The 12,118-nt window shown below is 59.9% G+C and overlaps 1 protein-coding gene across 19 annotated transcripts in view; it reads left to right on the plus strand.

Moving 5' to 3' along the window:
- Window positions 1-12,118, plus strand: part of PTPRS (protein tyrosine phosphatase receptor type S) — a 100,881-nt gene that overhangs the window by 75,628 nt on the left and 13,135 nt on the right. For 5 of the 19 annotated variants that reach the window (XM_059697055.1, XM_059697061.1, XM_059697057.1 and 2 more), the window contains exons 11-22: window positions 1,926-2,231; window positions 3,392-3,585; window positions 3,740-3,766; window positions 5,829-5,946; window positions 7,431-8,039; window positions 8,454-8,551; window positions 8,905-9,158; window positions 9,741-9,834; window positions 10,142-10,357; window positions 10,812-10,969; window positions 11,426-11,437; window positions 11,647-11,759. In XM_059697055.1, coding sequence (XP_059553038.1) covers window positions 1,926-2,231; window positions 3,392-3,585; window positions 3,740-3,766; window positions 5,829-5,946; window positions 7,431-8,039; window positions 8,454-8,551; window positions 8,905-9,158; window positions 9,741-9,834; window positions 10,142-10,357; window positions 10,812-10,969; window positions 11,426-11,437; window positions 11,647-11,759 — 2,199 coding nt within the window. The remainder of the gene's footprint in view (window positions 1-1,925; window positions 2,232-3,391; window positions 3,586-3,739; window positions 3,767-5,828; window positions 5,947-7,430; window positions 8,040-8,453; window positions 8,552-8,904; window positions 9,159-9,740; window positions 9,835-10,141; window positions 10,358-10,811; window positions 10,970-11,425; window positions 11,438-11,646; window positions 11,760-12,118) is intronic. The other 14 variants (XM_059697067.1, XM_059697070.1, XM_059697071.1 and 11 more) reach the window with 5 other exon arrangements.

Consider the following 12,118-nt stretch of genomic DNA (forward strand, 5'->3'; position numbering starts at 1 on the left):
CCTAGCACATGGTGGATGCCCAATAAATGTGGCTTTTATTGCTATTACCTAGCATAGTACCTGGCGCACAGTAGGTGTTCAATAAATAAGTATTTTACTATCACTCTGAAGCCCGTGGCATGGTGCTTGGCACATAGTAATTACCTAATGGATCTTTTTTTTTTATTCTCACTCGAGGACATGCTCTGATTGATTTTAGGGAGAGAGGAAAGGAGAAGGGAGAAAGAGAGAAAGAAACATGGATGTGAGAGTGAGGCATTGATAGTTTGCCTCCCACGTGCACCCTGACCAAGGATTGAACTGTAGCCTGGGCATGTGCCCTGATTGGGAATCGAACCTGAGACCTTTTGGTGTATGGGACGACACTCCAGCCAACTGAGCCATACTGGCCAAGGCCCTTAATAGGGCTTTTATTGCTTTTCCACTTGTCACAATGGCTGCCACACTGTGAGTGCTCAATAAATAGGGCTTTTATTGTTATTCCCTGGCAGTGGTATCCCCCTGGCACACAGTTAGTATTCAGTAAATTAATGCATTTACTGTTATCTGATGAAGCTCTTAGCACCATATGTGCCTAGCACACAGTTGGTGTCTAATACATGGGGCTTTTATTGCTGTTCCTCTGACACACAGTAGGTGTTCGGTAAATTAATGTGTTTACTGTTATCCCATCCCTGGCACACAATAGGTACCCAGTAAATGGAGCTTTTGCTATTCTTCTGGCACAGTGCCTAGCAACACAGTAGGTGTTCAATAAACATTTTACCGTTATTCTCTGAAGCCCTTGGCACATAGTAGTTACCTAATAAATGGGACTTTATTGCTTTTCCACTTGGTATGGTGGCTGGCGCATAGTAGGTGCTCAGAAAATGGGACTTTTATTGCTGTTCCTCTGGCACAATATCTAGCACACAGTCGGTGTTTGATTAAAAAGTACATTTAGCCTGGCCAGTGTGGCTGAGTGGTTTAGCATTGACCCATGAACCAGGGGGTCACGGTTCGATTCCCAGTCAGGGCACATGGATAAAGCCTGCAGCATAGTGCCTGACATACAGTAGGTTGTGGGCTGGATGGATCCCCAGGAGGGGACGTGCAGGAGGCAGCCAATTGATGATTCTCGTCATTGATGTTTCTGTCTCTTCCTCTCCTTTCCTCTCTCTGAAATCAATAAAAACATATTTTCAAAAAGTACATTTACTATTCTATGAAGCACTTGGCATGGAGCTTGGTATAATATGGGGATTCAGTAAATAGGTTGTTTTTTTAAAATCCTCATCCAAGGATATGTTTTTATTGATTTTAGAGAGAAAGGAAGGCGGGCGGGGGGCGGGGGGGGGGGGGCGGTGAGAGAGAAGCATCAATCGAACCTGCAACCTAGGTATATGTCCTAACTGGGAATCAAACCCACAACCTTTTTGGTGTACAGCGTTCCAACCAATTGAGCCACCTGGCCGAGGCAATAAATAGATGCTTTTGCTGTTATTCTGTGAAGCCCTTGGCACCATGCCTGGCACACAGTAGGTGCCTAGGAAATGGGGCTTTTATTGCTATTCTACTTGGCATGGTGCCTGACACATAGTGTGTACCCAGTAAATAAATGGGGCTTTTATTGCTGCTCCTCTCATCACATGCCTGGCACACACATGTGTGCTCCGCAGGGACTGTGGCGGCCCACTACCTAAGACCTACTATGTGTCAGATGGGTTCAGTCACGTGAGTGAGTGCAGTGTTCTTGGCCAGCCCTCCCAGCCCCACCCCCACCCACCCATCTCACCTTTGGTTGACACCCGCCTCTTTTGGGTTCGACTTCTCTTTGCTTTGGTCCTGTTTTGTTTGTTATCATCTTCTTTTTTATTTTCTCTTTCCCATCTTTTGTTTCCCCGTCCCCTCCCTGCCCCACCCCGACGTTCTTCCCCCTCCAATAGAACCGTCTGCCCCCCCTCAAGATGTTAAGTGTGTCAGCACACGCTCCACGGCCATTTTGGTAAGTTGGCGCCCGCCACCGCCGGAAACACACAACGGGGCCCTGGTGAGCTATAGCGTCCGCTACCGACCGCTGGGCTCGGAGGACCCGCAACCCAAGGAGGTGAACGGCATCCCCCCGACCACCACTCAGATCCTGCTGGAGGCACTGGACAAGTGGACGGAGTACCGCATCACGACTGTCGCTCACACAGAGGTGGGACCAGGGCCCGAGAGCTCGCCCGTGGTCATCCGCACCGACGAGGACGGTAAGCACCGCCCTGGCCTGGGGACCCCTGCAGGCCCCAGTCCACCCCGCCCGGGAGCCTCCTGTCTGGAAAACGGGGCTGGCTGGTGGCCAAGAGGTAGAAGCCGCTGTCATGAGAGGGAGACGCGAAGCGAGCTCTCACCCCGAGAAACCCCGGGCTCCTTGGCTGGGAATTCTCTGCGCTAGACCTCTGGGCACCATTGGCTCCCTGAGCCTTGTGCCTGGAGAGTTGAGCTGGCACCCCCGCCACTTGGTCCAGTGGTCGAAACCGTGGAACCCAAGTGTAAGAAGCAGCAAGTAGCACTTGCAAAACATCTATGGTCCCCTCGCCCCAAATACCCACCGTTTAGACTTCTCTTGGGATGAACCAGGATCTGCGGCTTCCTGGGTCTGACCCATCCTACCTAAGTGTAGGCTGACTGTGTGCTGATAACATTTAACCAGCAACTACTGGGAGACAGAGAGACTGATCTGTGCCGTTGGTCAAATTCTGGGGTGTCTGTCAGTATCCTGCCGCGGCCAGTTGCGAGGTGGAAAGTTTTAAGCTGCAGAGTGAGATGGATGCCAAGGGCCTGGGGCTCGATGAGGCGAGGAGCTTCCCCAGGAACACCGAGCCCCTTTGAACCCAGTTTGCTTTCCGAGCCTCGGGCCGCATTGTGTCGGAAGCTTGGGGAAGAGACGAAGCAGCTCTTCATGGGGGGGGGGGGGGGGGGGGGGCGGGGGCGGTCAGGCTCCGACCTGGGGGCTGGCTGAGAAGGAGCCCCGGTGCCCAGTGGGCGGCCGCGCTGCCTGGTTCAGACCCTGCTTGGCCTCTTTCTAAGCCTGTGACCATGGCATCCACTTTCTGGGCCTCAGGCTCCCCATCTCTAAATGAGGAAAGAGCCGCTATGTGGAGGCAGGCCGTGAGCACGGCGGCGTGTGCCTAGGTCCTTAGCACAAGGCGTGGGTGCCCTCTCGTGTCGTGTGGCCTGGGAGGTAGCGTGGGCACTGGGGCTGCGCAGTTGCCCGTCTGTAAATGGTGGTGTGCGCTTCGGGCTCCCAGTTAATCAGCAGCCACTTGTCACCCCGGCATCGGGCAGCTGCCCGGGGCAGGGCCGGGCGCCCCAGTAACGGCACCCCCCACCCTCCCCTTCGTTCCTGCTTCCCTCCTCGCCCTGCCAGTGCCCAGCGCGCCGCCGCGGAAGGTGGAGGCGGAGGCGCTCAACGCCACGGCCATCCGCGTGCTGTGGCGCTCACCCTTGCCAGGCCGGCAGCATGGCCAGATCCGCGGCTACCAGGTCCACTACGTGCGCATGGAGGGCGCCGAGGCCCGGGGGCCGCCGCGCATCAAGGACGTCATGCTGGCCGATGCCCAGGTGGGCGGGGCCCTGGGGCGGGGCCTGGGAGGGCGGCGTTCCAGGGGGTGGGGATGGGCCCCACCCCTGTGCTCCTGCCCTCTCGCTGCTTCTCTCTCTCTGGCCGCCCCGCTCATCTCCTCCTCTCTCCCCTGCCGCCTCCTCCCACGCTCAGTGGGAGACGGATGACACGGCCGAATATGTAAGTAGTGCCCTCTGGCCACTGGCGTGCTCTTCCCCGCGGGCCGTGCCTTGCTGTTCTGTGACACCCACCCCTGCACGCCCCTTGTCAAAGGGTCTCCTCCCCTGGGTCCCCGATGCACCCCTCTTGGAGCCAGCAGTCTCAGTTTTCACATCAGGCAAATGGGCCCAGCAGCCCCAGGGGCACCTGCGGGGGACCCCAGAGGGGTGACCTGGACACAAGACAGAGGTCATCCCTTATCCTTCTTACCTGGGTGGCCCCTAGATCCCAGTTACACACACACACACATACACACACACACACACACCACTTGCAGTCCTCTCCATTTGCACAAGCCGTTCTGAGGCCTGGGATGCCTTTCCTACGGTGCCACCCACTCCGCCACCCACCACCTCCCTGTCGGACCCAGACCAGAGCTGGTCCCTTTCCAGCCTGGCCTGACCCTTCTGTCACCTGCCGCAGGCTTCCCTGACCTAGAAATTTCTCTCTCTGTTCAGAGTGTCCATTTCATTCTGGCCCTTGAGTGAGGGCGGAGGCAGGGGCCCGGGGTTAGAAAGGAGGCCTGTAGCGCCACCGTCTTCATCCTTCCAAGCTTGTTCCGGAGGCCCTGGGCCCGGCTGGGGTTGCTGTGACTCTGGGCCAGTCGCTGCCTCCCTGGGCTGTCTTTCTGCCTTTCATACAGAGGCCACAGGCTCTTTTGAGAGCCCCAGGTCTGATGCTAAATTGACACTGGCCCTACCTCCTTCCATAGGGAAGTTTCAGCCGCCCACCCCACCCCCCGCCCCCCACAAGGCCCTGGGAGGGTCTAAATGTGAGGCTCAGGGGCAGGAGACCCTCTGTTCATGCATCCCTGTCCCCCCTCTCATGCTCTTGACCTGGGGACCCCCCTGAACTCCCAGGCATGCTGGACATGTTTGTGGTGTGCATGTGTGGGGACATGGACACGTGTGTGATGGTGTTCGTGGGTGTGTGTGCAAGCAGGGTGCTCTGGCATTGGTTGAACAAGCAGTCATTGACGGAGCACCTACTGTAGGCTAGCTCCTGAGAGAGGTGCTGCAGAAATGACAGCTCTGAGCCTGCCCTCCCTGGGGTCACAGTCCAGTGTGGGAGAGGGGTGTCATGGGAAAGAGATACAAATATGTGTATCGTTACAGCGCTGGCGGAGGCAGTAGACTGGTGTAAATGTTAGCTCTCCAGATGGGTGGGTGGGGCCGCCCTGATCTGTAGCATTTAGCGTAAATACTCCCACCATGTCAGTTTCAAGCTACAGCTAGGTGTGCAGGAGCTCTCATGGTTGTATAGTTTTCTACCACAAGGGACAAGTGATCCAATAGCGTAGTGGTGAACATAGTAGAATAGTTAGGACGGGGGTATTGAGTATTTAATACCTTTGTGCTTTTAAAATTTTTATTTTTATTTAATTGTAAGTTTACATAGTTTACTTTTTAATATTGGTTGTGTTTAATAACTGGCTCACAAAATTCCTGAACATTTGAATATTGGCTCTCGTGAGCTGGTATAGGAAATTCCATCACACCAATGGTCGTAGTGGAGGCAGGGGAGAGCCTGTGCAAAGGTCCTGTGGCAGGACTGGGGGTTGGCGTGTTGGGGGAGCAGTAAGGAGGTCCTTGTAGCTGGAGCGGAGTGGGTGAGGGGAACAGAAGGAGGTGAGAGCGGGGAGGAGATATGGCAGGGATTGCAGGGCCTTCTAGGCCATGGGGAAGACTTGGGATTTTACCCCAAGGGAGGTGGGAAACCTAGAGAGCTGTGGGCAGAGGAGGGATGGGACCAACTCAGATGCTCACGGGCGCCCTCCGGTGGCTGCTGCAATGCCAGACTCTGCGGTGGGAGCCTAGGGCAGGGGCAGCTCCCTGTTCAGTGAGGCTGCGTGTGCTCATCTCAGCATGGACCTGCCCCGTCGGGGTCTCTGCATGAGGTTGTGTGCACGTCTTTGTCTGAGGACCAGGCCCCGCGTCCACCTTGTTTGAGCCCAGCCCTGGAAGGAGGGTGGACAGGGCTGGTCTCACCCTGCTTGCCTCACTGACGCCCCCCCTGCCTGCAGGAGATGGTCATCACAAACCTGCAGCCTGAGACCACCTACTCCATCACTGTAGCCGCCTACACTATGAAAGGCGATGGCGCTCGCAGCAAACCCAAGGTGGTCGTCACCAAGGGAGCAGGTATGAGGCCCCTGCCCCCTGGCTCCTTTGCCCCTGGAGTTCCCGCAGCGAGCGTTCTTGAGCCCATGTGGGGAAAGGGTGTGCTGGGCAGGGGGAGCCGCCAGAGCAAACGGGGTGGGGGCTGCTCAAGGGGGCATTCGGGGCCCAGCAAGGCCCAATCCCATCTCCTCGTCATCACTCTCTTCCTTAGCTACTTGGCTCCACCCAGATGCAGATGGTTAACAGCCACCGCTAATGCCCTCATCCTCCTGGCTTTACCCCGCTGCTCCCTCTGCTCAGACTCCCTCTCTTCCTGGCTGTCTCCTCCCCCTCCTTTAGGTCGTTGCTTCGTTTCTACCTCACCCGGAAGCCTTCCCCACCCCACCCCTATCCCACAGTCTTGGTCTGATGCCTCTTCTGGGGCCCCCAGCACCCTGTCATGCCTCTGTCATGGCTCTGATCCCCTGTCATTTGGGGGTGGTGTCCTCATCGCTCCAGGAAGCCGCCTCTCCTGGCAGCCCTGCCTCAGTTTCCCCTTCTGGCTCCTCCCATCAGTCCCAAGGTTCTGTTTTTGCCCCAGCCACCATTGAGCTGAGTGAGGAGAGAGCCGTAGCTGTGAAAATGTAAGGGGGAGATGTCCCAGGCAGAGGGCACAGCCCAGGCAAAGGCTCGGAGTGTGTTTGAGAAACAGTAGAAAGGCCTCCATCCCACTCCCCACACCCTTCCTCTCTCCGGGACACTCGTACACCTCTGACCACACAGTCTGACATTCAGGCTGGACACAGCCCCTCTCTGCATTGCTGCCAGCCCTGCGCATGCTGTTTCCTGAACCTGGTTAGTCTGTGTATCCTCCAGGGTCCAGTGCCCATGTCACCTCCTCTGAGGAGCCTCCTATGGTCTCTCAGGGACATTGCATTAGAGCTGTGCTTGCTAAGCCGAGCCTACCACAGACACTGTGACTGCTCATAGCACAGTCCATTAAAGGTCCTGATAAGTCCTGCAGTGGGGAAGCCTGGTTTCCTTTGCAGAGCCCAGCCTTTCCCCTTCTCTGCCTGACCCCAAAACCTCTCTTGGCTCATTCATTGCTACTCAGACTGTGAAAACCATAAGGCATGTGCAGGATTTGGGCACTGCTGTGTCCCATGGGTATTAATCAGGTACCAGCGAGGGGCAAGTAAACAAGGCAAGAAATGTCTGGCTTCCTGACTAAAGGAGGAGATACATAGATAAGGCCACTGTGACGTCTGTGGGTGTTTTCCTTTATTGGGGTCTCCTTGCTGTTCCTTACGCTCACCCAGCACAGGCCTGCCTCAGGGCCTTTGCACTGCCGTTCCCTCTGCCTGGAACACTGTTCCTTCTAGACCTCCCTGCGGCTCCCTACCTGCCTTCTTCACCTCGTCGTTTCTCAGGGAGGCCTCTCTGAGACCCATTTTTTAAAACTGCAACCCTACCCCGTGCTCCCTGGCGGGCAGGCGGCCACTGATGCTGGCCCTGTGTCCCCACAGTGCTGGGCCGCCCCACCCTGTCGGTGCAGCAGACCCCCGAGGGCAGCCTGCTGGCACGCTGGGAGCCCCCAGCTGGCACCACCGAGGACCAGGTGCTGGGCTACCGCCTGCAGTTCGGCCGAGAGGACTCGTCACCCCTGGCCACGCTGGAGTTCCCGCCCACCGAGGACCACTACACGGCGTCGGGCGTGCACAAGGGGGCCACGTACGTGTTCCGGCTGGCAGCCCGCAGCCGAGGTGGCCTGGGCGAGGAGGCGGCGGAGGCCCTGAGCATCCCGGAGGACACGCCCCGCGGCCACCCGCAGATCCTCGAGGCGGCCGGCAACGCCTCGGCCGGCACCGTCCTGCTGCGCTGGCTGCCGCCCGTGCCCGCGGAGCGCAACGGGGCCATCGTCAAGTACACGGTGGCGGTCCGGGAGGCCGGCGCCCCGGGCCCCGCCCGCGAGACTGAGCTGCTGGCAGCGGCCGAGCCGGGCGCTGAGAACGTGCTCACGCTGCAGGGCCTCAAGCCCGACACGGCCTATGACCTCCAAGTGCGGGCCCACACGCGCCGGGGCCCCGGCCCATACAGCCCCCCTGTCCGCTACCGGACGTTCCTGCGGGACCAAGGTAGGCGCGCGGAGACCCCGCACCAGAGCCGGACCGGGCCTTGCGCCCACCCCCGCCCCAGCCCCCTCCCTCTCCCCCGCCAGGTAAGTGGTCACTTTTCTGCTTCCTCGTGATGCTCGAGGCGAGTCTGGACCCCGAGGCTCTGGCGTTGGCAAAGGTGGGACGTGCCTCGGTGGCACCACCATCCCCCACCCCTCTTCTCCTCCGCCTTCTCTCTGCAGCCGCGCCGTCTCCCCCAGCAGGGTCTTGGGACAGGGCCAGGCAGGGCCAGGCCAGGGCCAGGCAGGAAGGCTCGGGCACAGCGGACAACAGGGAACGCCTGGGCCGCCCCACCCCCCCCGCCCGCCCGCCCGCCCGGCCTGGCACTTACTGGGCTTTTCTTCTGCTCTCTCCCGCTGGACCGCTGCCCGGCAGTCTCGCCCAAGAACTTCAAGGTGAAGATGATCATGAAGACGGCGGTCCTGCTCAGCTGGGAGTTCCCCGACAACTACAACTCGCCCACCCCCTACAAGGTGCGGCCCCGCAGGCGGGTGGCGGGTCCGGTGTGGAGCGTGGCCAGGGTGAGGGCTAGGTCTGGAGTTGGGGCTTGTTGGGGTGGTGTTGGGGTTCAGCTGGACTCGGGGCTGAGTGGGATTGGGCTTCACTGGGGATTGAGGCTCCGTCTGGGGTTGGGGTTCACTCTGGGATTAGGTCTCAAAGGTGGGACTCAGCTGGGATTGAAGTTTAATCTGGGATTAGGGCTCAGTAAGGATGGGGGCCCCAGTGAGAGTGGGGGCTCAGCCTGGGGTGAGGGCTCAGCTGGGATCTAGGTTTAGTCAGGGTCGGAGGTCAGCCCAGACCCCACTGAGCCAGCCCCGGCCCACAGATCCAGTACAACGGGCTCACCCTGGACGTGGATGGCCGCACCACCAAAAAGCTCATCACGCACCTCAAGCCCAACACCTTCTACAACTTCGTGCTGACCAACCGCGGCAGCAGCCTGGGCGGCCTCCAGCAGACGGTCACGGCCTGGACTGCCTTCAACCTGCTCAGCGGCAAGCCCAGCGTGGCCCCCAAGCCCAACACCGACGGCTTCATCATGGTGTATCTTCCCGACGGCCAGAGCCCCGTGCCCGTCCAGTACGCCGACGTCCCAGGGCCCCTCGCCCCATTAGCCAGCCTCCGTTCCTCAGCCAGGGTTGGGGCTAGGCTGGAGCCGAGGCGTGTCGGGGTGGTGTTTATAAGATGGGGGTTCCGCCAGCCCCGCCTGTGTGGTCCCCACGGAGGTCCCGTGCTGCTCACGGGAAGCGTCACTAACTGTGGCCTGTGTCTGCTTCTCCAACGTCTTCTGACACCCTGTGTGCCTGACCTACTGGTTTTGGGTTCCCAGATTGGTGGGGAGGCCACTCTGCACAGACTCTCGGCTCCTGGGTGTGGCGGTAAGGGGCAGAGGAGACGTAAGGGCTCCATAAGTGTGCGGGCGTGGAAGCTGGGGCTTTGACGGGTGCGTAGGAATTCAAGAAATACAACTGCGCGGGGAAGGCTTTGTAGGCAGAAGTCAGTGTGATCGATGGCCTGGAGGGTCAAACATGGCTGGGGCTGTAGGGCAGTAGACCCCACTGTAGGAGCAGAAGGGAGACTCCCCACTCTGCCCCCGGAGGGCAGCTCTGTCCAGCAGGCCGGCCTGTGGGCGGCGCCCCTCTGACGCTCCTCTCGTGACAGGAACTACTTCATTGTGATGGTGCCGCTGCGCAAGTCTCGCGGTGGCCAGTTCCTGACCCCACTGGGCAGCCCGGAGGACATGGACCTGGAGGAGGTGAGGGCCAGGGCCCAGCCTGCCCCGGGCGGACACGTCCCAGCCGCCCTGAGCCCCGGGGGTCCCAGCCGCCCTGAGCCCCGGGGGTCCCAGCCGCCCTGAGCCCCGGGGGGTCCCAGCCGCCCCTGAGCCCCGGGGGTCCCAGCCGCCCTGAGCCCCGGGGGGTCCCAGCCGCCCCTGAGCCCCGGGGGTCCCAGCCGCCCTGAGCCCCAGGGGTCCCAGCCGCCCTGAGCCCCGGGGGGTCCCAGCCGCCCTGAGCCCCGGGGGTCCCAGCCGCCCTGAGCAGCCCGAGCCTCTGTTTCCGTAGCTCATCCAGGACATCTCCCGGCTGCAGAGGCGCAGCCTGCGGCACTCGCGCCAGCTCGAGGCGCCCCGGCCCTACATCGCGGCTCGCTTCTCCGTGCTGCCCCCCACCTTCCAGCCCGGGGACCAGAAGCAGTACGGCGGCTTTGACAACAGAGGCCTGGAGCCCGGCCACCGCTACGTTCTCTTCGTGCTCGCCGTGCTGCAGAAGAGCGAGCCCGTGAGTCCCCACGGTGTCCGCCCCTCCCAGCCACGCCCGCTGAGTGAGGCCGGCCCCAACGCGGCCTCAGCCCCCAGGCCCTGACCTCGGAGCCAGACACCGATCCTCCCAGCTTCCTGGGCCCAGGGAAGGACTTGAAGTCGGGGGGATGCCAAGAGGAAGGCGTTTTAGAGGAAGGAACTTGGGAATCGGGGCTTTGGCTGGATGGGTAGGAGTTCAACCAGAAAGGGCACTGCAGGATCTGCATGTGCAAAGGTCTGGAGGCGCAAGAGGAACGGAAAGGAGTTGAGCGTGGCAGGCGGGGGTGGGGGTGCCAGATTGGCCAGGGCCAGGGTTCTCAGGAGCCACAGGCGGGTGGGGAGCCTGGGAGGGGCATCGGGGTGTGTGGAGGAAGGCACGTCTGGCTCTGAGGAGGAGGGACGCTGATGGAGGTTCTCTCCACCTGTGTGCGCAGACGTTCGCCGCCAGTCCCTTCTCAGACCCCTTCCAGTTGGACAACCCGGACCCCCAGCCCATCGTGGACGGCGAGGAGGGGCTCATCTGGGTGATCGGGCCCGTGCTGGCCGTGGTCTTCATCATCTGCATCGTTATTGCCATCCTGCTCTACAAGAAGTGAGGCCCCGCCCTCCCCTGGACAGAAGGGGGTTCCCGGAAAAGGGGGGTGTCTGGGAGGCCTCATCTCAGAAGATCATCACGGGAGCCCTCGATGGTATCGATGGGGAGCCCGAGCCCAGAGGTTAAGCTGCTTGATCAAAGTCACGCCTCCCGGCAGGACGGGTCCACAGCGGCCAGAGGCTTGGCTCCTTTAGGCCCACAGTCCCCTGAGGGGGAAGGTGTGGGGCAGAGGCTGTCAGTCCAGTTTAGTGACAATAGCGGCTGCGTGGGCCCGGTCTCAGCTTGGACAGGGAGGGTGGTGGGCCCGCAACCAGGATGAGCCCTGTTTCCCGGGTGAGACCGAGGCTCAGAGAGGTTAGGAAAGCCACCCACCATTCCCGAGCAGGCCCATGTGGCCAGCACACCCTCACCTGTCTTCTTTCCCTCCTCTCCTGTGCCTGCTTTTGGGAGCAGCAAACCTGACAGGTAAGAACTGGCCCTCCCTTCTAGAGGCCCAGGGAGGCTGAGGAGGGGGGTTGGGGAGGGCCTGGCTGCTCCTATAGTTGCACACGTGTGTACACATGACCCTGGGAACCCCAGTCGTGTGTATACACAGGGCCTGGAGTGTGTTCACACGTGCATACACGTCTGTGGGCACATGCTGGCACTCGCCGATTCTTCTCTCTCCTCCAAAGTAAACGCAAGGACTCGGAGCCCCGCACCAAATGCCTGCTGAACAACGCCGACCTCGCCCCCCACCACCCCAAGGACCCCGTGGAAATGAGGCGCATTAACTTCCAGACACCAGGTATGTGCTTACCCAGGTGCCAGGCACAGCACTGCCCGGGGAGAGGGAGCTGCCTGCGGCGACCCTCCCCGGCCTCGCCACACTGTGCTCAGTGCAGCCCCGTCCCGATTCCCAGCTTCCTGCCTGTGCCAGGCTTGGAACTCTCACGGGTCGGTTCCGCTTTACAACCAAACGAGGCTTTTGCTGTCTTCTGTGGGGAGCTTAACACTAGATTGCCCAAGGAAGTCATTTTGACTGCTTTTTAATTTCAATTAGAAAAACAATTACGTATATAAGGACACAGTGTCTTAGAATTTTGTGACTTTTTGTACAACGTATAAATGCGTTTATTAATAATTGTAGTTACCTCCCCCTCCTTC

The sequence above is a fragment of the Myotis daubentonii genome, chromosome 5, assembly GCF_963259705.1.
Source record: "Myotis daubentonii chromosome 5, mMyoDau2.1, whole genome shotgun sequence".
Taxonomy (NCBI): domain Eukaryota; kingdom Metazoa; phylum Chordata; class Mammalia; order Chiroptera; family Vespertilionidae; genus Myotis; species Myotis daubentonii.